Raw genomic sequence first — 24,526 nt, forward strand, 5'->3', positions numbered from 1 at the left:
CCAGATGAGAACTTGTTCCCTCCTGTCCCGCCCCAGTCCGGGTTTCTGCCCTGCCCGGCGGGGTCCGTCCGAAGACGTTCTCCGTGGACGGAGCCGGACACGAAGCCCGACTTCGGTGCGGAGGAGCGCGCTCAGCCGCAGCTGCACACGATGCTCCCCAGGGTCGCGCCTCGCTCCCGGTGCCTTTTTCTGCAGAGACCGTGGACGCGCCGGCCGGGATTATCGGCAGCGAGTCGGTGAGTTGACCAGCATTTTGACTGATGCTATCTGTAGAGGTCACTTTGACCCAGAATCAATCCACGATGCCCGCACCAGCGGGGACTCGTGTGTCCATTATTTCTGAGAATAAGACCAGATGAGAGGAAAATGGTTGTTTTCTCTTCCTTCCTCTCCCATCAATCTTCGGGCTTCACCTTAAGCAGTAAAATGCTACTTTTACACCAGTATTAAAAATATAACAATATCATTATATATGATAATATATCAGCCACAGGGATATTTCAATGCTGTACTTTTGATAGTAAAACTTCAGTTTGTTGCTACTACCTCTGTACTTTACTTACCTAGGATTTAAATGCATGTTTTTGTTTTGTTTTTTTATTTCTTTCGGCCTTTTTATTTTTATTTGACACTTCATAGTACGGACAGACGGGAAGTCCCGTAGGACAGCTGGGGAAATGTGAGAAGCCTGAAACAAAAACTAAGATCCCGTCTGTATGTAACACAGTCGTTCTATTAAAAGCGTCTAGTCCCTAAGGCCAAACTGACATAATCTGAATGAAGTTAGAGTGGCAAGATGGAGTCGGTTTTAGCTGCTTCGACTCTACACCTGTAATTTCACTGAATCGGGCACAGATATTATTCAGTTTTCATGATGTTAATGAACAGATTTAGGATGCAGGCGTGATTTTGAGTCAGTGACAGTTTCCACCATTCCGGCGTATCAATTCTGCATTGGTTACAGTTTGCTCTCGGGGTCAAGAAACAAGGTTCAGCATTTCCTTATTCATTCCGCAATGGGCATTTTATATCCTTTTTTTTGTGTGTGTGGTATCATTAAGATAAAAAAGGATGTACTTCTGTTACAAGTGTCCCCGGTTCATTGTTATATTCTGTGTGAAAGTTGAAATGCCTCCGAAACCTGTTTGAATTCCTTCCTAAACCTTTATCATTGCACTAGTTCTTACGTCAACAAAAGAAACAAAAGATAAGGTCGCATTACAAGTCATAAAAGCCAATCTCAATATCACCTTATGAAGAGTTTTAGGAGATATATGTAAAAAAAAAAAAAAAAATGTCAGTGAGTTTGCAACCAGAGTTTAAGAGTCCTGTCAGCAAATACGGTCTCTCTTTGTTTAAGTCTAGATTAGGGGACTGATGGAAGAGGTAAACAGAGAGTTACTATAGCCAGTGATGGAAAGATGGAAAGCATGAATAACTTTCTCCGGGTCAGAAAGCAATGTAATACGTGAAACAATATAAAAGCTGACGAAAACAGGCCTGTGCTTTATTTTACGTACAAATCATAAGTAAGACTGGAATCAACGGAAAGTCAAAAATTTCCAGGTTCCAGGTTGTCGAATTGATCATCAATATCTGATTTACTTTAATGACCCAAACAAAACTATTTTTGATTTCTGTTCACTGATTCAGAAGAAGATACAAGACATCCACCTAGGGCTGCGGCCAGCAGTTATTTTCATTATCAATTAACATGCTTTTTTTTTTTTTTTGATTAATCAATTAGTCATTTAGTCTATACAATTTTGATTCGTCTCTTGTTTTGTTTCCTTCTGGCAGTCCAAAACCCAAAGATATTCAATTTACTGTCATAGATAGTGATTCAACTATGGATTATTCTTTAGACAATATTTTTCATTCGTTTGATTAATTGTTTGGTCAAAAAAATGTCAATGTAGAAAATGGTGAAAAGTGTTGATCATAATTTTCTAAAATGTCTTAAAATGTCTTTTTTTTGTCAGACAAACAGTGTAAAACCCGAAAATATTTGATTTACTTTCAAATAAACATAGAAAAGCAGGTTATTCTCACAAATTTGATGCTGTAATTAATGTTTGGCATTTTTGCTAGAAAAATCACAAACAATTAATAGATTAACAAAATAACTGGTGATTAAGTTTCCCTCGATCAACTAATCAATTGATCAATTAGTTTTTTTACATCTGTAATCATATAAGATTAGGCAACCCAGTGATTATTCCCATTTAAGAAGCTGGAGCCAATGAATATTGACTCTTTTGCAGAAGAATGGCTTTAGCTATTAATTGTTTATCAACATTGTCGCAAATGAATTTTCTGTCAATCAACTAATGGAATAATTGTTCTTGACTCGACAGATAGTCATCATCATAGCAGTGAAAAGTCATGGCTTGATTCTGTATTATTTGGCCCAATTAAATCATGTACATAGAAAACAGAAGGGGATCGAGGACAGAGCCTTGAGGTACTCCACAATTCAAAGGGGCAGTACACTATACTTAGTTAGTTTTCAAGTGATTGCTCTGCTGTATCCTTTCAGAATGCATCATTATATTACTATACTGACGTTCTAACCCCCCATCTCTGTGCACACATATGCAGAACTCTGTTTAATGTTGACCCATTTTACATTTGTTAAGTTAGCTTACAAATAGTTATGTCACCGTATAACCTATGCCCACTGTTAAGCTGCCAGTGTCTGAAAACATCTTTTAACTCCTGTTACCCCGCAGTGGCATCCATGTGGACTCTCCGCCCATCATCCCAAGTCTCACCACCAGTTACGCCCATGGCACGTCGTCCACCCCTTTGTTCCACACTACAGTAGGAGAGTCTCTGCTGAGGACTGCGGAGCGCTGGCCTGACAGAGAGGCGCTGGCCTTTCTCCAAGACGGAGTCCGCAAGACATTTGCACAGTTGCAGCAGGATGTGGGTTTTTTTCCTCAAAACATATATGAGTGTCCATCAATAACCCTAACATTAACTGATGACTGATGACTGACATGTTACCATAATCACGATCTCAACATCTCAATTAAAATCCAAGTTCTTTCCGTACTAGCAATCCAACGTCGTTAAAACCTGGTTGTAATTTCAAAAAAGTTCTTGCACGCCATAAAGTCTCAGTGACGATTGAACGCGACGATTTGGCCCCCTCAGATCTTCATCAGGCACACTTCATATAGACAAACAGCACCGAACATACTGTATAAAAGCTACAGCCTTTTTCGCCCTGGAAGGACCAGCCAATAGGAGGACGCTAGCGACACCTCCCGGTAAGCATACAAATTAAAGTCAATGGGCTCCTCAAATATAAAATCAAACGCGTTACTGAGTTCTTACAATTGTAAATATACCTAATACATTTTCCAAAATAACAGAAGATCCGTTCACATTATACAATACGGCCTTTTAGGAATGTTTCAGAATAACATATATGATATTACTGGATTATAATTGATGCATTCATGCATCAAGTGCCACCAATGGTGCATCTCGTAATGGTGGGGGCTAATTTGAATGACTTTATATTCTTCTTGGTATCTTAATCCATAGTAATCGATTGTAATGCATTAGTCGATTAGTATTAATAATCTGAATCTAAAAAGTAACTAAAACTGTCAAAATGAATGTAGTGGAGTAAAAAGTACAATATTACCCTCTTGAATGTAGTCGACTAAAAGTATAAAGTGGCATAAATTGGAAATACTAAAGTAAAGTACAAGTACCTCAATATAATACGTATCAGTGCAGTACTATGTACTTAGCTACATTGCACCACTGACTTTATTGCTGACCGGTGACACTATTTATTTAAAGAAGGATTACTGGAACCTTTGCCGCTGAGGACAGCATCACGTCATAGTGAGAAAAGCAAAGCTGTGGCCAAAGACAGTGATGACGTGTCAAAATGCAGTGATAAGTTGTCTTAGAGTCGTCTGCATATTCACCCCTGTTCAGGCCGTAAACCTTCACCCAGTGACCTTAAAGCATTTCACGTGGAATTCAGGTGGGAGAGTTCACAAACTCACAGCGATATCAATGTCACTAACCCGATGTCATTAACCCGACACAAAGGGCACCGAGAAACAGTCTTCAGATAGGAGGTGTCATATAAAACTTATTGAATAATAATTCCATAATTAGGTCCACACTTTCTCTCGCTTCCTCTTCCTTTGCATTTAGTGAATATTTAATTAGTCTTTAAAGTCAATTTCCTTCTTTTTTTTGCATAACTTAGTCCTTTTGATAGTGTTGTTCCTGCATGGCCTTGTGCTGTCTCTGCTCTACATAGCAGGCACAAATACAACGTGACTTCACTGGAAAGTAATGGCTTAAAGCTCTGACTCAATATTTCCTTTTCCTGACTGTTTCAAGGGTGGGACAATTTTTTGACCCTAGGGAGTTTTGAGAGGTTGTTTTTTGAACTCTAGACTTTGCTCTTAAAAAAACATTGATCAACAAGATGAATTGTGCAATCCAGAACTATTATAAAACCAGTTTTTTCATCACAGCATTTTTTTTAAAAAGAGGATTTTCCAGAAAATAAATATATCTATATATATAATATGTATGTATGTATTAATGTATGTATGTGTGTGTATATATGTGTTTGTATGTATGTATGTATGTATATATATGTATATAATGTCTCAAGAGCTCATACAAACCTCCAACTTTTCTGCATCTCTAAACAGATCTTCATATACATACCACAATGATGGGTGTGAAATGGACATTTCAATCTAAACAAGCCATCACAAGTAGCACTCACATGCTTCCAAAAAAAAAAAAAAGTTGCGTGCTCAGCATTATTTGATGTAATCGAAAACAGGTAACAGCAACTGGGTGATAAGTTTTTCCTGACAGCAAAACAGATTCTGCAAAGAATCCCCAGAATGTTTGGATGGTACCTTCTTCAACTCAGACGTGAAACAAGTTTATGTCTTTGCAACGTCTCCGTAGGTGGACCAGGCTGCGGCTGGACTGCTGGCACTAGGACTGAAGAAGGGAGACAGGCTCGGCATGTGGGGTCCCAACACGTACGAATGGGTCCTGTTCCAGTTTGCGACAGCCAAAGCTGGCATTATATTGGTGAGCCAGAGCTACAGCATAGTGCACAATATGCACAGCACTGGCAGGAAAGCAAGAGCAGGGTCCCCTGAGTACTCTGAGTTGAGATTAATTTAGTGCAGCTATGAGGTCTCAACACGACGTATGTATCTCGTACTCAGCATGAATAGTCCCCGTTTCATCACCCTTTTTTTTCGTTTTCATGGGAATAACTTATTGAAGCATTTTGAAAAGACAGAAGGAAAAGAATTTAAAGGGAGGAAATACACTTGACTAACCAAATGCACTAAAGTAACAATCAGTCATCAGATGAACAAGTGGGTGAAATAGGTGAAAAAAGTCGTTCACAGGGAAGAAAGTTGCACATATTTCATCAACAGTTTGTTCTTTGTGCACATTTGTCTTTGCTTCGACTCACGGGTCAGTCAAGCTTTAGGTTTTCATTTTACCACCCATCAGGTTTCTGTGAACCCGGCGTTCCAGCTGCAGGAGGTGGAGTTCGCGCTGCGGAAGGTTGGTGGCTTTCACGTACTGGTTTCACCGTTGTGACGCTCGCAGAGACTGCATCACGTTACAAAAGTCGAACGCTCTGCCCCCTCTCTCGACAGGTTGGCTGTAAAGCCGTGGTGTGCCCCACGGAGTTTAAGACGCAGAAGTACTGCGACATGCTGCGACAGATATGTCCAGAGATCGAGTCGTCCAGCCCGGGCGACATCAGGAGTGCCAGGTACGGCTGCTGGTCTTCACCCTGGTACTGGCACTGGTCTTAAAGGTTTCACTCATCTGTATGTTTGAAGTATGGAGAACAGCAAAACACTGGGAAAATGTCAAACACAGGCAAACGTCTAAATTCCACAGAGGACCACAGAAGTCCAAGATTGTTTCCTTGGGTTGTTTCTGGGAATTCGCAGAAGAGTTTAGCTACGTCCTACAGTTAAAAGCTGTTGCGCATTGTGTCTTTTTAAAAAGCTAACTCACACTAAGGGCCCGGTCACACAGGAAAGTGGCACAGCAGAAGTGGTCCATGCGTTTTAGTGATTTACTGCTGTCTGATAAGGGCCCCGGCTATAAAGGGCTCATGGGCTGAAATGAACAGATTTATTATGGACCCGGGGGGGGGGTATCCTGACATCAGTGTGTGAATAACGGCTGTAGCCTTGTTGCTACATGTACAGCGATATTCGTGTTTGTTATTCAGTTACATAGTTAAACATGGCTTGAACAGTTACGTACTAATTTACCAGGGAGTCGAAGCTCCTCAGTTCCAAAGCATGACCCACATTCTTTTTTAAAATTTGTTTGTTTTTCCCCCTTCAGGCTCCCAGATCTCCGCTCTGTCATTGTCCTGGACAGTCGACAACGAGGAATGCTTCATTTTGAGGACGTGATGCAGGCTGGCAGCAGCCAGTACATGCAGCAGCTCCAGGATCTGCAGAAGAAGATCTTGTTTGACGATCCCATAAACATCCAGTTCACTTCGGTAACTGTTCCATAAGTCCTGCCAAGTTTTGGAGAATCTCGAAGAGCCCTGTCGAGGCGGGTGCAAGCTAAAGCGTGCCTGTCATTTGAGACTTTTTAGAAACTCTTTCACTTGATTGTCAGGAGAGCGGCAGCTTTTGTTACCCCCTGGGTGGATGTTCTGTTTTTCCATTCGTTGGGAAAAACAACATCTGCACTCCGCATTATAGCTCCAGACGGGACAGGCGATGTTGCAACCCTTAACATGACACCTTGACCTCAACTCGACATACTGCATCAAACCATTTTTATGATACCATTATTATAAATACTGTAATTTATTCTAATTGTCATCACCAGGGCACAACTGGGGTTCCAAAGGGGGCCACCTTGACTCATCACAACATCGTCAACAACGCCTACTTTGTTGGCAGAAGGGTGGGATACACCTGGAGGGTGAGTCGTGACCAGCACATTATTTATCGGCCTCCTGTGTCAGCCGAGAGTCTCATTGAACCTTGTCTGGCCAGCGAGTGCAGTGTGACAGCTGCCAGTTTATTTAGCGAGTAAGGACGAGCCGAGGTGACAAAACCCCAGGATTTTGCTCAAAGGTTATTGATCGAAGGATGAGCGATGGGGTGAATGTGTGTTTTCGGCCCATGAAAAGACCAAACTAACACTGAATGTGTCCTACTGAGAAGTATCGTCTGCATATGCAGAGCCCGATGTATCTCATGCATCTGCGCCACAGAAGCTGCACTGTTTCCAAAAAACTGTGAAAAACACTTCAGTGGGCCTCGCTGTTGCCCTGGGTGACGTCATCATCCTGAACTCACCCACACTGTATTTTAGTGTGATTGCTGTTATAAGAAAATACTGAGTTGCAAAATAGTTGGAACCAAACTATTGGTGAGTAATTTTGGCCAATGCAGTGCACAACGGAATCTGGCAATGTGGTAGCTTTTCTGTGCACAGCTGTTCTCAGTCCTGACCTGACTGCCGGACGTGTTTTTTCCCGATTTTTTATTTTTTTTTGTCGTCTTTCCAGCCCAACACTCGCATCTGTCTGCCGGTGCCTCTGTACCACTGCTTTGGCTCTGTGGGTGGCGGGATGTGTATGGCCGTACACGGCGTCTCCCTGGTCTTCCCCTCCACTGGGTACGATGGAAAGGCCAACATCGCAGCGCTGGAGAGCGAAAGGTAACATCAGAGGTCCTCGGCCAGTTCCGAAGGTGCGGCGTCAAACCTGAGCCTCAAAATATTTTCGGAGACCTCTCTGATACCTCCACGAGGCAACGGCTCACATTGGTGGCTCCAAATTGGGAGGGGGGGGCTAGAAAGCTGTTTGAGCTCTAATACCCTGTGACAAAGGATTTAATGTCCTTGGAGTGTAATTGCCATTAATTGCGGAGCCGCATTGTACCATGGGGCTCCAAGGTACGAGGGTGAGAAGCGGGCAGCTCTGGGAATTAGGCTTATTTGAAACCTGAATAACCAAATCAAAAGGAATTCAGTCTTTAGCTGTTGTTGTGTGCAAAGGTTGAAGCCGTGCAAAAGGGTTTCACACATATCAGATTTCCCCAGTTATGTGTTGGAATAATTCCACAGCCAAGTGCAAACATAAAGTCTGCACACAAACAATCTGCTTATTTTCCGTGTTTTGACAGAAAATCCCACTTCCACATCAGTAGTCAGTATCGGGTTTCTAAAACTATGCAGGGGACATGAATTATTGCAACACATCAGGGTATGTCATTCACGCTGAAAGGTAACAGACCTGAAAAATAAGATGTAGTCACGCGGGGATCGGAAAGACTGCTTGTGGGTGTAGATCCAGTCAAACGCTGTGGCAAGTCCGCAAGTCTGGTGGGCTGAGTGCCAGATCCCCTGCTCAGATGGACTCTTCCTGAGTTTGATCAGATAGCGCCTCAAGTTTTGTTGGTCAGGGACACAGAGGGTCAACATCTGCAGAAAATGTCCCTCAGAAATCCAGCTTTTTTTCTTTTTTTTTCTTTCCAAAAAAGAAAAACTTAACATTTGATAAAACTCATTGCTCCTTTTAAGATGACATAAATCAACGTAGCCACCTGTTGTCCAGATCGCAATTTAGGCCAAACCTGGGGACCCACAGAATTTTGAATCCAAGTGAAGTAGACCTGACGTGAGGCTCGTCCGAGATGAGCCAGGCCTGCACAGGTCCGATCACTGGCGCTCAGCCGCATTTCTTTAGGCAAACGTGGGTGACGGTAACCTCGCGAGAGCGAGGCATTTTTCGGAGCCGGGCCCCGCAGTTGCTCGCCATCGGCCGCAAGACCTCAGGGCAATGACGGGAAACGCCTCGCTGTCCCCCTGACCGGAGAGCTGATTGGTCAAAAGCACGACGTTCGGGAGAAACTCTACATTTCTTTTCTTTAATTGGAGAGATTTTGATTTTATTAGTCTGATTCTGCATTATGAAGGTATCCAGCCATTCTAACTCAACCGGATACTGACTGGATCTAACAGCACGCGAGTGTGTCTGTGACTGCTCTTGTACAGACTGTGGAAGCTGTAGGAAACCGTTGGTCTCAACTGCAGCCCCTTGTCGCTGGCCCCTTGCCGCCTCCGCCTACCCTCCCGGCGAGGTCTGGTTCATCTTGAACAAACCTGATAGCAGCTTCCACGGAAGGATGGGTTCACATTTTTTCAAACCCTGTCACTGAATAAACATTCAGTATTTTATGGAAGCGTGGAAGAGTGAGTGCAGTTACTTTTGGGCGACATATATGTGTTATGTATTCTTAAATGAAATGTGTTGTATTCTCAGTTTGAAAGGATATTCTAAGCTTTATTGTTATTGTGTATAAGAATAGGAATACTTTAGCAGTGAAAAAAAAACAAACGTAGAACAATAGAAACACTAGAAAATATCCGGAAAATTCTGGGTTATTTCTGTGGATGGGGAGACTGCCAACTTTTAGTTTTGATGTAGTTCAGAGGACAACACAGATGTTTTTTGAAAAAAAATTCACCTTCACATTGAAGTCCATTGTCTCTCAGCCAGAAATGGTGTTTTATTCTGTTTTTTTAATCTATAGGAAAGAAACCGCAAAGCCAGTTCGAATCGGGTTTTGTTTCAAGATAGTTTTCTTGTTTCTTACTGGTGCATGAGGGTGGTGGTGGTTCTTACTTAGCGGCTGCTGCTGCTTACTGCTCAGTATTAAATCTCCGTAGAGAAAGGGCAGTAGAATGCACTCACTGTTACCCCTAGATCATGAGCTAAGTTCTGTAAATTGCTTTTCAAGAACATGACAGAGGAAGTTTCAACCCGTGTTGATCCGGTGCTGACAACGTGGCTGACATGGTGCCAGATGTGTCTCAACTCAAAATTAACAAAGCAGGAAAAATCACGCCGCTTCTCTGGAAGGTCCAAAAGGAAAGGATGTTGAGGGTCATGCACCCGCCACCTCTTCCAAGAAAAGCGTCACATCGCCTTCTTCCCTTTCCACCGCATGAACCTGATGTTGTTCAAAAAATTGAAAAGTCTAATTGCAATGATCAGTCGATTAATCGATTCAAATTGAGCCACAGAAAAATAATCAGCCAATATTTTTCATTATCAATTAACTGCAAAAATCATTTTTCAAGCACAAAAACCCAAAAAGTAAATGGTGTTTTTTTCAGCCTCCTACCTTGGAGCAAGACGCCCAGACTGAAAGCTGCGCTCGCTTCGCTTCTCTTTGCAGTTGTTTTTAATATTTTGTGGTCATTTGCGTCTTTTGTGGTCGTTTGTTCGACTTTCCCACAAGAAATGTCAGCAATCACCTCAGTAATCCATCCATGTGCCTACTGTACCTGGTGCTGCTGTTTGGAGCCACCAATTTACAAAGTCATCTAGTGTTGCTTTAATTTTTTACTATTGGATGCAGTTTTTCTTGTCTCAAATAATGTTTTTTTTTGTTGTTGTTGTTTTTTAAGTTTGAAATAAAAAATACAGACATACCCCTAAAGAATTCCAGATGTGTTCACATTTTGGACACATATTTATCAGGTCTGTTTTGGAAATTCGTCAGTGAAGGTGCGCTCTGCTCATTGGTCGACCTGTTATTTTCCCCTGACAGGTGCACCTTCATCTACGGCACCCCCACCATGTATGTCGACATGGTTAACCAGCCGGACCTGGCTAAATACGACTTGTCTTCATTGGAAGCAGGTGAGAAAAAGACTGACATGAGCCAGTGTCTGTTTTGTTTTGCTGCCTCTTTTAATGGTTTAGTGCCTTTTTTGTGCTGGTATATTGTTTTTTTTTCTGAGAATATTTCCATAAACTGATCGCTTTTCCTGTAGCAGTCTGGATTTCTCAGGTTACTTTTATTTCTGACCTGTAGGCATCATGGCCGGTTCCCCTTGTCCCCCAGAGCTTGTGAAGAAGCTCACCACTGTGATGGGCATCAAGGGAATAACCGTGAGTCAAGTCTTGCATCATTATAAAAGAATCTTATTTTATCTCACCAACACGACTGAAAAATTCAACCTCGGTTTCCGAAACGCTTCAGTGATGCAGCTTCAGCTTTTGCACACCAGGGGGAGACAGAGCACTAACAACAAAACGACAATCAAAAAAAAAAAAAAAAAACAACCATTAGATTAGAACCAAGAGGGAGGATGTGCAGAAAGGCTCTGGTGGGGACTTTTCTTACGCAGAGATCCATCGTCAGGCGTCTTGTAAAATAAAGGTGGTATTTAAGACAAAAAGAAAGCTTAATTTTGTTAAAGGTTTATTGGATGTGAGCACTTGTTACCACTTCCAAAAGTCCAGGGAAAGTGAAGATATTGAATATACATTAGATGTGCATAAAGTCAACACTTGTCATTGACCCTCATAGTTGCTGTGCAAGAAGTCGTTCAGTTTTTCTTACATTTCAGTTTTTTTGTTTTTTCCTGTTTAAACGAGAACTGCGTTAAAGTGAAGACATAACGAACCCGCATTGATCTCTTTACACATCTTCTTGTCTTCTTGAATTCTCATTTGTTTAGATTGTTGCCAAAAACGAACTAAATCCAGTTTTATAGCTCTTTGGGGTCTTGAAATACCTTCAGACGGGGAAAATGGGACCGAAAGACACGCTTCGACCCTCCAGTTAAACTTACCCACATCCTCCACATCCACGTCGTCTTCGGTCGCTGTGTCCTTGCCGTGGTCACTTTAAATGTCACGGCCGGTTCTCCCAACTCCGTGAGGGTGTAAAACTGACATCACAGCGTGGAACAGAGGGTAGACGAGTGTTGATGCTGGCCCGAGCGACGGTTTCTTCCTAGTTGGGAAGAGGCCTCGTTTTCTTTTTTGGAGCCATTGTTAATTCATCGTTTATACAGATAACCACTAAAATAAAGGAGCAGCCACTGTTTCAGAGACTTCATGCCCAGTACGTTAAAGCTAATCATTGCGTTTAATATCTACAATGGAGCAAATGGCTACGTGTCATGTGAAAGGAGTCGTTCGTAGCAACGAACCCACCTGATTCTGCAGCTTTATGGAGCCTTTTAGTCTCTTTTGTGTCGTCGTTTTTGGTTTTCGGGCCCCAGAAAATACTGCTCTCACCAACCTCGTCTCTACCGGCGGCAGGCAGCTGCTCCCATTGAACGCTACCCGCTCGGCACCGAACAACAATAAAAATCATAAAATTAGCGACTAGCTGAAGAGCCAGACGTGTTGGACTCACACGCATCAGGTGGCCAGAAACATGACTTCACGTGAGTGATAATGTCGCGCCACGTCCGCCGCATGTGCAACTGGGCAAATTGTTTGCTAACATAATATATAATGTCCCGACCAAGTTTTTTCATAATGGGTTTCTGTTGAGTCCGAGTCCATATATGTATACATTTTTATTTACATGGAAGAAGATATGAAATGTTGATTAAATATGTATCTTGCTCATTGAATTTACAGGTGTAGCCTACAGACTTCGGCACGCCCTTTGCTTTAACTGGATGTTCTGGTTGGAAAACTACTACGCAGATTATCGATGTGATATGAGTGACAGATGAGGCGGGAGAATGCGACTCCTCAAACTGAGGTGGCGCGAGCCGCTAGGGAGAAGGCGTCCCGCTCCCAGGAGCGACTACGGAAGCACAGCGGTGTTTGCCGGGCGACGCTTTGTTTAACTCAGAGAGGACCTTTGGTTGAGTACAGACACCAGCCGCGGAGCAAAACGAGCACCGCAAACCTAATTTCGGCCTGTTACAGGGAATTGAAGTTAACGCTCTTTGCCACTGAGAGAGAGAATTATTCTAGAATCAGAGCCCAACGAAGCCGTGCCTTTTGCTAAACCCCGGATGTCAAATCATTTAACACATTCACACTCGTAATCTTCACTCACATAATAGAGGGAAATGCCGGCACTGTTGGCAGACACAAAGGAGGGCGGCGCTGTTTCACTGGCAGTTAAGCACAGTGAAGAGAGGACTGGCATTTTGTCGGCTTTGCTTTAGCCAGTACAGATCCTTTAAAATATCCCCCGGATCAGCGCCGACACCTACGCTCAGGATCAGCCCGGGACATCTCTAAACAGAACTTTTAAAGGCGATATTTGTGATGGGAAAATGCTTATTTCTCATTTGATTGTGTTCTATTTTTCCTTTAATGTGCGTTTCGCCTTGAGCCATGTCCTGTCAACTGAGGCCGTTGTTCTGTCTTTTGAGCCAAGGTTGTTTGAATGAAGTCTACGAACTGATTCTTGCAGACAGGCCTGAACTTGCCGAGTATTTAACCCTTTGTCCAAACAATATTATGTCACATATTTTTCAGTTTGTTCCACTGGCACCGAGCGGTGGAAAAAAAAAAAGAACCAATCCAGCTTTAAACTCCTGCTTTGGTTTCATTTTACATTATTTTCATGCTTATCGAGACATTGAAACTTCTCAGGGAAAAACATTCCGACTTTTTTGTGTTAACTGTTTATCCTGTCCTCTGATGTACTGAATGCACCTGGAAAAAGACAACAAATCTGTCCACAATAGTCCGTGTAGCCCTTGTTTATTGAAATATATCCTTTATTTTGGTGGTTACCTGCATGTTGTCCACTTCCACTTCATACTTAAATCTTCATCTTTGATATAAATGAATGAAAAGTAGATGATAATATGTGTCAGGTCCATAAAGTTCTTTGTGTGTGTGTGTGTGTGTGTGTGTGTGTGTGTGTGTGTGTGTGTGTGTGTGTGTGTGTGTGTGTGTGAGCGTGAGACAGACAGAGAGGATGTGTATCTATGAATGTGTTTGTGTTTACACGAGTGACAACATTTGACAGATGAATAGTTGGACAGTCTGGAAGTAGAACGCGTTAGCGTCGCTTTCGTTGCACGTTGTAGCCGGTCACCTGGACAGGCTCCTCCTCCCTCAGCGCCTCCTGTGGAAAAGACACAAAATCAGCAGCCAAATCAAACAGTCTGCCCCTCCAGCCCGAGACCCCATGACCTAGACTCGGTGCGCTGGACCCCAGGGCCAACGTGGTAAAGTTCAGGCAGGCAGCGTCAATTTTTTTTTTCTTTACCGTTAGACTGTGCCAGGCTAGCTGTTTCCCCCTGATTCCAGTCTTTACGCTAAGCTAAGCTAACCAGCTGCTGGTGGTAGCTTCACCAATACCGTAAAAATGTGAGAGTGGTATGGGTATTCCCCAAATATCTCACTATTCGTTTAATGAATTTTACTGCCTTTTACAGCTTTTGATCAGGTCACGTCCGTTTGTGAGGTTGCCTCTTATGTATAAAAGTGATTTGATTCAGGGTTTTTCTTTTTCTCCTCTTGTCCTCGGCCCGTTCGGTGGCAGATACTGCACCTGTACAGCTGCGTGTTCAATGACGCGTGCCCTTCCTTGCTCTCTTTCCCTTGACTCTGCAGCCACTGAAGGCGGTGCTGTCTCTGACTTGCTTGCCTTTCTGCGGAGGCGGAGAAGCGCACACTGCGTCTGGACGATTGCGGGTAGAGTCCATCCACCTGGGGGTAGAAAACCAAAAGATAAGGTGCAGGGTGTTTGCGATGGCTACTCGGTCTCTCCAAGCGTCACTGTATTTTGCGGCCACTCAGGTCAAAAATATTAAAGGTGCGCAGTTGAGCTTTCTTGGAAACAAACAAAAGTTATGTTTCCATTCAGTGTCACCCACCAAAACACACTGTGTATCCTTGAGCGCCAATAAACTAGTTTCATGCATTTCATTCCATATTAAACATCCAGAGGCCCTAATTTTCCTAAAAGTTTAACTCCTGCCCTGTTAACATCCATGTGTATTTGCGAGCAGTATTCTTCTTCTCTTCCTTTGCTGGTGAATTGCTGAATTTTTGGCACATTACCACCGCCTGTGGTTGAGTGGAGTAGTGTGAAGCCATTGGCACCTTGTGTGCTTGCACCAGAAAAAACACAAACACTTCGTTCGTGTAGGGCTGTAGCTAAAGGTGAGTTTCATTATCGATTTCCCTGCTAAGTATTTACTTGATTGAATTTTTCCTACAGCCCCAAGGTGATGTTACCTAATGTCTTGTTTAGTCTGACCAAAGGTCTGAATCCCAAAGTTATTACATTTTTCTATAATTTTAAAGACAAGCATACGTAGTAAATTCTAAGATTTAAGAATATGGAATCATCAGATTTTCTGTCGATTTATCGCTGCAGCTCTGCACTCATGAAGCTCTGCTCCACTCTGTTACTAGTGGTCAAAGACTCCACAGGGTACCATGAGTTTGTCCAAGACTTTTGTTCACGACCAAATATACCTGCGAAAATAAAGGCATTCCCATCATCCTCGTCATCCTACTTTTTGTTTATGGTTAATTAGCAATCTACTTGCAATTGCGAGCATGTTAGCATGTAGCGCCTGAGTACAGCCTGTATAGCGTTGTTTCAGTGTCTCAGGTGGGTCTCTTACCTGCGCAGCGGAACTAGCTGGCATGTGCAACTCCAAGGGTTGTTGGAGAGGGTGAGGTTGGTGATGGTGCCAAACTCGAGGCTTTTGGGAAGGGACTTTAGCTTGTTGTTGTCCAGGTGCAGTGATTTGATGGCTGTCACTCCAGCAAACGCCCCATCGGACAACTAGAAAAAGGTAAAGAAATGCATAAGTTTGTTGTTTTTCACGTCAGAGCATTGAAGGGTCCTCACTGGGAAGAATTCAAATGAATCAATCAGAGTTCTCAGCTTTTAGTGCGTACAGAGTCGTTAAAACATGGTTCACACCCCGGCATGCTGACCCACCACCAACAACCGTCCTTGTGTCTGTCAGAAGGCAGACAAATGCAGAGCGAGGGGGATCTCGCCAGCGTTTCTCTGGCATGAAAGCCTCCTCTCATCCTTCCCTCTGCACCAGCACTTCTGTAAACACTGACAGTCACTGCCCTCCTTTTTTTTGCCTCTTCTTCATATGCATCTGCGAGGGTGCTAAAAGCTTCAGAGAGGTGCTAGATGAACTGATTTACGTCGTGTCAGGTTGTGCGTCGTCCAGGAGGAAGAGGAGGGCGGACGGGAGAGGAGCTGGGCTTTGAAGGGTCGTTTATGTGAGTCTGGAGGAGATGAGGCTGTTTGGAAATTTCCACTGTAAAGCAACAAGCAGCTGAAGGCCTGGTATTTTGAAGCAATGGAAGATGGATCACTTCCAGCATGGCCGATGTGTTTTCGCTCTCTCTGTCGTCTCCCTCCTCAGGCCACTCCTCTGCCAGTAAGGCACTCGCAAAGGGCCCAATTGTCCATTCAACTAGGGTAATGGCAAGCTAAAAATACTCCTCTTCATGCACCGTGGAACACCCTGCCTCTATTTACCTGTCTCCTAACCCCTCCTGACCTGTTTACAAGAACCTCCCAGCCAAAGTAGAAAACACACCTCACTGAAAATAACACTTATGTAATAATTAGACATGCTTGGCTGAGGCCCAGCAAACAAAAACACTCTAAAAATACCTGCATATGGCTGGAAAACGGCTTAATCTCGCCGGCCACGTGTGCTGAACTCGCCGTCCCCCGCTGCTTCCACCTGGCTCTCACACAGCCCCAGCATGAGTGGGGCTGTTATTTTAAAGATTTCCCCTTCGGGATGCCTCCATGCTGGTGCACGAGTACACTCAAATATTGGAATAACCTCAAGTATGAAGCAAAAGTGCACTCAGGAATGCCTGAAAAGTCGCGCGGTGTAACATAGTGCTTATACTGTATACATTCACACTGAAGCTGTGTGAGATCCGGAGGATCTGGGCGTTTCACAGTCAATAGAGCGACAACATCTGTCTCATGTCTGATATCTGAACGTCACTGTCTCAGTTTCCACTGATGAAGATTTAAATTCCTGATCCAGGGTCGAGTTACCACGTAGCAGCCAGACTCTATATTTGTCGCGTAAAAACCGTTTAAAATAAAACTTGGCGAGCTAAAAAAAAAAAAGGATCAGCATTCAGTGTCTGGTAGAAGTTTAATGCTTACGACCATTTCCAGACACGACCAAATATTCTCCAGCTGCCTCACTTGCCGATAGTTAGAGGGCTGGTATAAAGTCACAACCAGGATTCAACAAGTCTGAAAACGTTTTTTACCGGACGACCCTGCATTGTCCTGCCGGTACCCTCTGCGTCGGCCTCCTTTGCCGTGCCGCCGGACCGGCTCCATTCAAGTGGATTTTCCGTGCAGGGCTACTGCGGGTGTGAGCGTGGCCCCAGTGTTGACATGAGCTATGAGCAGCTCAACCAGAGAATGAGTTTTCCTTCCCAGATTGTGTTACTTGAAATCAGGGGCGCAGTAGTCAGGGGAACAGTGGAACTGAGTACCCCGGGGCCCCGACATGAGGAGGGCCCTCAAAAAGCCTGGAATTAAAAGTCTGGTTTTTTGTTATCGTTTACGTTGAGCAAAATATCCCTGCTGGCTGAATAAACCGTTTTACAGACTATTTCTTGTCTCCAAAACAATATTAGGGTCTCTCAGCTCCCGCAATTTTCATGTGTCATAGACAGAAAAAACTGGGTTATTATTTAACATTACTCCCCGTATAAAGACCGGTCCATCAGTTTGAGAGCGACAGCAGGTTATGAGTGGGCTTTGTTGGAGAAAGTTACTTGTTTGTCCTTTATTATAAAATAAAGTAATCCATTCTCAGCTTAGGGCCGGAGTAAAATGGCTTTCTACCTTTGTCTTTTGCCCATTGCCGGGTTATAACGAAGACCTGGTCTGCAGGTGTGACAATGTGTGCATGAAAAGGGGAAGGGGCCCCACTTAGGCTGCATATGTACGGTGCACAGATGTTTGTGCTGCGCCATTGTTTGAATGATTTCTAGAGCCCAAAGTGCTGCAAAAATGTGATAATTTTGTATCTCTCAGAAATATAAATAGATATTTTCTCATCCCTTCAAACATCTTGTGACCCCCTCAGATGAATCTTTAAAGTCACTGGGGGGGGGGGGGGGGCAGCCAGAGACAGATATCTTAAAACCTGGAGGAAAAAAAAACCAAAACTTATCTCCATGACTAGATTCTAGTGTTAATTCCTTGTATTTTTTTTTGTCAAAGGAAACTTCATGAATGATGGTTTAGTTTTGTGTGTTAAAGTTACGCGGACATTGAGAGTATTTTGTTTTCACGTCAGGCAGGATCTAGACCCTGCAAACGTGTCACACTGTTTGGAATCTCCCACTAGGATGAGACACAGCCACAGTGGCAGCCGGCGGTGTGCCCATCGCTGACATACGGTGACACAGTCAACTTTAACTGAACCTTGAACCTTGCATTTATAAGACTGCAACTCTGAGCGCACTTTAAGTTGCTCCTCAAGTTCCTAGCATTTCCTACCAGTTTGTGTTCTTTGCTACGGCAGTTAGGAAACAACTGCTTGATTTAGCGCGCCTGCTTTCCTCAAGCGTGACCCAAAGCACATCTGCTCTCAGTCAACGGAAAAATACAGAATCAGGTTTGGATTATTGGGATACACACAAGGCGAAACCAACCACGGCATAAGACAGATCCGGTTACAACATCAAGAACAACTGCAGAACCAATCCATTAACACATGTCCCCGGACAAATGTTGTGTATGAAATTAGCAGAAATGCCTGTTGGCTGTTGCTACTCAGGGTGTCAACCACTGGCAAGCCTGTATATGTATGAAAAATAGTTTAATAGACGGGTTTGCCAGACCAAAAAAAATAAACAAATCTTAAGACAGATATATAAATATTAAGGCCTTTTCATGAGAGGAATTTATTATTCTGCCAAGTGTTTGATTAACATTGGGGGTTTGAATTCATCTACTTTTGTCATATCTTCTTTCTGGAAATATGACTATTAAAATAAAACTTTAAAAGCACTGTCATTCAACACTTAAAAGTGAGCTCTTGGGCTCTCTGTCATGTCCTCTGCATGACTCTTACCTCCCCCCTTAAGTCAGGAAAGTAGCTGAGTGAGGCTTTAAGACACCAGGAGCACTTTATCTAACTTAACTTGCGTTTATAGTGTTCTAAAGGCGTGTAACCGCCACAGATCCCTTAAATTTTAAGGCAAAAATCTATTTATTTTTTTAGCCCCATCACCTTTCAGTGGTTTGAATGTCTGCATGTTAGGCATTAGATATTAGAGTCATGCTAAGTCTGTCTAGTGATACCCAGTAAAGCCGTTCACTGACCTTCTCCAGACTCATGTTGTCCAGGTGTAGTTTCTCCATGTAGCGTCCAAAGCTCTGGAAGGCGTTGTCTGGGATGGTCCTCATGGGGTTCTTTCCCAGCGCGAGTTCCTCCACCACACGCAGTTTGCTCATTGCCGCGCTGGGATAGGTGGACATCTTGTTCCTGTCCAGGTGAAGTATAGCAAGGTTCTCCACATCGTCCAGAGAGCCCGGCTGCAGGGTGGTCAGCTCGTTGCCGCTCATGTGCAGCCAGCGCAAGTCTTTGGCACCGGTAAAGGTCCCCTGCCGCAGCTCCCGCAGCTTGTTCCCATTGAGCTGCAGAATAAAGAGGTTGATCATGGGGGAGAAGATGCCCTTGGCCAGGTCGCCGATCCGGTTCCCGTCTAGGTAGAGGTAGGTTAGCTCGGTGAGGTCCTCGAAGGCGCCGGGCTTGATGTTGCTGATCTCGTTGTTGGACAGGTAGAGGTAGATGAGCTTCTTCAGCCCCTTGAAGGCGTGGGATCCGATCTCTCGGAGCTGACAGTGCTGCATGTGCAGAGAGATGAGTCCCTTGCTTTCGCTGAAGGCCCCCGTGGGTATGTTGCCCAGGTTGTTCCTCTGCAGGTTCAGCAAACGGGTGGCCTCCGACACCCGAGGGATCTTTTTCAGCCCCACGCTGTCACAGATCACGTGCTGAAGGTCACCGTGGCAGTGGCAGAGGCTCGGGCACTGGCTCGGGGCTCCCTGCACCGCGGGGCCCAGGACCAGGAGGCAGGTCCCCAACAACAACCAGCTCACACAACGCATCCTTACAGGCTCCTAAAAGTCACTTTGTGCACTTACTCTGTTAGATGGTCTTCAAGTATTTTAGCAGAACGAGGAAAAGCAGAAAAAAAATCCTGTAAAAAGCCTCTGAGAGAAGCCGAGAAGAACTGTAAATTAGGAAAGAGAGAAGTTTGAACCGGACTGTGTTTGTGTGTGTGTGTGTGTGTGTGTTGAGAGAGAAACAGACGTACAGAGAAGGAGTGACAAGGTGAGCAAAGGTGGGCAGTGCAGAGACATTCACTTTGAGAGGAGGATGGCCAGTCAACAGAACACACAGCACTATTTATAACATTTACTTGAGGGGGAAAAAAATGCGAGGAGGGCTTACCAGGGTGTTAGAGTGAGAGGTTTGCAAGAGGAAGTCAAGTGTCTGTGAGAATTTAACCCTGAATGAGCAGGAAGACGACACGGGACCCCTCGTTCTGTTTGCTACTGTCTTCATTTTTGCAGGACTTGGACCGACATACTGACGTTCAAGTTGCACGTGTCCAGACAAATCGCAACAACAAGACACATGATGTGTAGTAGTTTTAGTTGTTCTCATTTTTATTTTTTTATTTTTTTGAATAACATATGAGTAAGTTCCAGGTGACTTATTAACAACGTGGCACGAGGTCAGGTTCGATCACGCTGGTCAGACGTCTCTATTGTTTTTCAGTCTGCGGTGGCAGGAAAGGGAGCCACTCCTGTGCAGCTGTTTTATAACCCATAATAGTCTCCAGATGTTCGGCAAGAAGTGAGATTCTGTTTCAAGTCATAAGAATTGCAAAGGACACTTCCATCATCCCAGGAATGAAAGTTAGATACCAGTGTACATTCCTGTGTGCATTCTTTCTTTTGGAAAAGGAGCGGCGTGTTGTGTAATGGTCTTCTTCATTCAAACCTGTGAGTTGTTAAGGTGATTGTCGCTGTCAGGTTTCAACTTCAAGAAATGTGAGTAAGATCTGGGTACTTTTTTTTTCTTGGAGTTCTTCACACGTGCTTTTAATATTAAAGGAAAATTCAGAAAAGGTGAAGCAGGACTCTGTCGACTGGCTCGGGTCAGAGGACGGTTTGGCTTCAGGTGGGTGCATTTATAAGATGGATGGACCCACCCAGGATAAATGGAATCTAGAGTTTACTTAACAAATCTAGCATTTTATTGGGAATATCGTCTCCTCCCTGATTTTCCAGGTAAACGTCCTCAGCGTAACCGCCTCTAAAATGCCCTGCAGTTCCTGTTTGTCCTGCCTCTTCTGCCTCTGATTGAATTTGCACCTGCGAGCACTGAATAGTATATTTCATGCCACCAATCTGTAATCTTTCCTCTTCAAAGATTTTTTTTCTTTTTTTTAAAAAAACAGTGATTTTTACGACCTTGTCTCTCACTGAACGTAAAATCCGAATCAGCCAAGCGACCCTCGGAGGAAAAAGCATTTCATTTCCCTCTGAAATGTGGTGAAAAGTCTCCGAAAACCGAGGCAGCGAAGGACAGAAGTTCAGTAAATGTACTCACTTAGACGTCCTGTGTTAGAAAATCCAATCCAAACACTCCCTGGTTCTCCTCTCCCCAACAAAGAAAGACGAAGCCCAAAGATATTCTTAATCTTTTAAAAAATCACAGCCTCTTCGGCCTTGGCAGTGCTACTCTAGGTGTGTTCTGGTCTGTACTGGGCTCGATCTTCACACCACCTTGACAAATTATACATTGTTTGAACGCTCCAAGTCTCCAGATTCTATATGCGCAAAGCATTTCAGGATCCTGATATGGCTGCAAACGGAGCTGGTTCAGACTTGTGGCTCCAAAGTGTTTTCCCACACCAAAGGTCCTGCTACAGGCCAAAAAATAAAACTAAATAAATAGACGAGGCAAAAAAAGAAACAACTTATTACGTTTGTGTCTCTGTGACTTTGGCTCAGTATCTCTTCTACTCCCTCTGACTTTTTTGTTGTAAAATTTAAAGCGTCGCCTTTCAAAGGAGACCAGTGTTATTATGACTGTAATCAAAAGGGTTGAAGAAGAGTAACTTCTTGGGACTGGGAGTATCTGGTAACAGGTTAATGCTGAATCTCTACCTGTTAGACTGTACTTACCTTTCTCTTGGCTCTCAGTTCATCTTTAAAGCCACAATGTATAGTGGGTTAAGTGGGACTAACCTGGACAAGGGGCAAATCATTAATGGACACCCTGAAACCCACACTGAGTTCATTTCTGTCGGTGCAAAAAAAACCCAAAACAAAACAGGTGGCGGTGAAACGAACGATCGGCGTAAGAGATCAGTTTGACGCATACGGCACAGATCACTGCAGCCCCTCTCCGCCATATTGCCCGCTACAGGTGTGCCAGTTGTCAGAGGAGCAACACATACCTCACTGAGCTCCGAGGCTCACGGCTGTTGAGTAGAAACCGAATGTGAAAACCTCAGCAAAGGAAAGGCCGGGTCCCGCTTGAAAATTTAAATGTCATATATCAGTGTAAATGTGACACACATCCCTCTGCCGCGCTGTTTGCCCGATTGACAGATCGGATATGGAACCACAGAGAACAGCCCTGTGACGTTCTGCGCCTCCCCGATGGACAACTTGGAGAGGAAGTCCGAGACGGTCGGCTACATCATGGACCACTTAGAGGTACTTCAGCACGCCATTCAGTACGGAAAACTAAAGACGTGATTACAAAAATACATTATTTACGTCTAGTAAGCTTAACCTGCTAGTACAGAAAAATATGATTTCATTATTTTTTTTAAACAACAAACTTCAATGCCACTGGAGTCTGATATGGAAAAATCGAATCAGTTGACAGACATTAAAATTCATCATCGCCCAGCCCCAGAGAGAATTATATGTTTCATTAAACATTTATTTTCATGCCATAATTGACTCTGTGCAGTGAACAAATTTTTTTGCTAAATAAAAAATAAAAAAAAATCAATAAAAATATGAATCATCTCCCCCGCAGGCTAAAATAGTGAACCCTGCCACTGGAGAGATCGTACCTCTGGGGATGAACGGGGAGCTTATGATCAGAGGACACTGTGTGATGCTGGAGTACTGGGGAGACAAAGCCAAAACAGACGAGGCCATCAGCAAGGACGGCTGGTACAAAACCGGGTGAGTCCAAGATGTCGGATATTCAGGAGCTTGATTTGAAAACGGCACTGATACAACAGAAAAAAACAAAACAAACCCCAAAAACTAATGTTATCCGGATTTTCGCTCCAGTCTCTGGTGTTTTAAACGTGTTTCCTTTCCCGTAGAGACATTGGCAACATGGACGGGTACAGCTACTGTCGCATCGAGGGCAGGATTAAAGACATGATCATCAGAGGAGGAGAGAACATTTACCCGGCTGAGATTGAACAGTTCCTGCACACACACCCCAAAGTGAAGGAGGCACAGGTGAGCTCAGAGCAGCAAGGGCTTAGAAAGAGGGCCGTGACTTTAGTATGGAGTTGTTGTCGTGCAGGAAAGAAGGATCTGCACACCGAGCTCCGACGCACAGTGATCCCAAGTAACTCTGGCTGAAGGGCAGCCAGCGCGGCCACAAGTGGTAAATGCAGGAGATACACGGTAAATGTTAAAATATACAGTCAGTTCAATACAACAATGTACCAGCGCTGCCATAAATGATACCGGTACAAAGTTTATACGACAGTGAGGATGTCCGAAAAAAACAAAAACAAAAACCCTGAACATTAACAGGCATCATAGAAGTAGAAGACAAGAGACATCTGAAGTCAATGTCCGTTATATGGAAATTTCTAAATAAAACAATAAAAGTAATACAACTTTTATTTATATAGTGCAATTCAAACAAAAATAAATACAATGCAATGTGCTTCACAGAAAACAGTAAATAAATCACAACACTATGGATTTAAATGATAAAGCTCCACATCTGTCCTGATGATGGTCTGGATCCATTTAACTGGATAATTAAAATTAGAGTCACATTACAATAATAGGAGATTTGAAAATTGAGGTCAGTTTTACATACATAAAATGCAATTTTTCAATTTTGGACAGTTTTAAAAATGTTTTTCCTACTTTCGTTTTCTTCTTTTTTAATTTGTGTTCTTGCCTTGGGTTGACTGGGGGTCCTGTGTCGTCCAATGTTTATTTTCTAATGTCGTTAGAAAAAGGAAAATCAGGAAAATTAAACTTAAAAGTGTTGCTCAGAACTCCAGTGACAGAAAGTTTATCTTTATTCATTCATAATTGAAAACCTGCATCGGACCTTGCGGGGCCGTCCATTTTTTTAATATGTGGCTGATGTTTTGCCTTGTTGCACCGTGGCAGTGTTTCACGAAGGCAGGAAGCTTCTTAAAAATGTAGTTTTTCTCATGAAATCACTGCTATATTATCTGTTTTACTATGGACAAAGAGCTTCCCTGCACCTCATGTGTCGTGTCAGTAGCAATCTCCCCCTGTTGCCGCAGAGCTTCATGTCCCCCCCCCCCTCTGTTCATCAGGTGATTGGAGTTGAGGATGCCCGTATGGGTGAAGAACTCTGTGCCTGTATCAAACTGGTAGACGGGCAGGACTGCACCGAAGAGGAAATCAAAGCTTACTGCCAGGGACAGGTA

General features: G+C 43.6%; 2 protein-coding genes across 4 annotated transcripts in view; one reads left to right on the forward strand and one right to left on the reverse strand.

The window, feature by feature from the left end:
* acsf2 (acyl-CoA synthetase family member 2) overlaps positions 1-24,526 on the forward strand; it is a 27,063-nt gene continuing 2,537 nt past the window's right edge. Inside the window, exons 1-14 of one of the 2 annotated variants that reach the window (XM_040135664.1) lie at positions 1-236; positions 2,733-2,928; positions 4,966-5,094; positions 5,533-5,586; positions 5,682-5,800; positions 6,391-6,553; positions 6,892-6,987; positions 7,580-7,731; positions 10,632-10,723; positions 10,899-10,975; positions 22,461-22,568; positions 22,900-23,051; positions 23,198-23,339; positions 24,413-24,523. In XM_040135664.1, the coding sequence (XP_039991598.1) occupies positions 151-236; positions 2,733-2,928; positions 4,966-5,094; positions 5,533-5,586; positions 5,682-5,800; positions 6,391-6,553; positions 6,892-6,987; positions 7,580-7,731; positions 10,632-10,723; positions 10,899-10,975; positions 22,461-22,568; positions 22,900-23,051; positions 23,198-23,339; positions 24,413-24,523 (1,677 nt within the window). In that variant the 5' untranslated portion in view covers positions 1-150. Of the gene's footprint in view, positions 237-2,732; positions 2,929-4,965; positions 5,095-5,532; positions 5,587-5,681; positions 5,801-6,390; positions 6,554-6,891; positions 6,988-7,579; positions 7,732-10,631; positions 10,724-10,898; positions 10,976-14,410; positions 17,210-22,460; positions 22,569-22,899; positions 23,052-23,197; positions 23,340-24,412; positions 24,524-24,526 lie in introns of those variants that run through there. The other variant, XM_040135665.1, reaches the window with a different exon arrangement.
* armc7 (armadillo repeat containing 7) overlaps positions 24,007-24,526 on the reverse strand; it is an 8,671-nt gene continuing 8,151 nt past the window's right edge. For both annotated transcript variants that reach the window (XM_040135667.1, XM_040135666.1), the window contains one exon: positions 24,007-24,063. The gene's annotated coding sequence lies outside the window, so the exon portion shown is untranslated. The remainder of the gene's footprint in view (positions 24,064-24,526) is intronic.

Source organism: Xiphias gladius, chromosome 9, assembly GCF_016859285.1.
Source record: "Xiphias gladius isolate SHS-SW01 ecotype Sanya breed wild chromosome 9, ASM1685928v1, whole genome shotgun sequence".
Classification (NCBI taxonomy): domain Eukaryota; kingdom Metazoa; phylum Chordata; class Actinopteri; order Istiophoriformes; family Xiphiidae; genus Xiphias; species Xiphias gladius.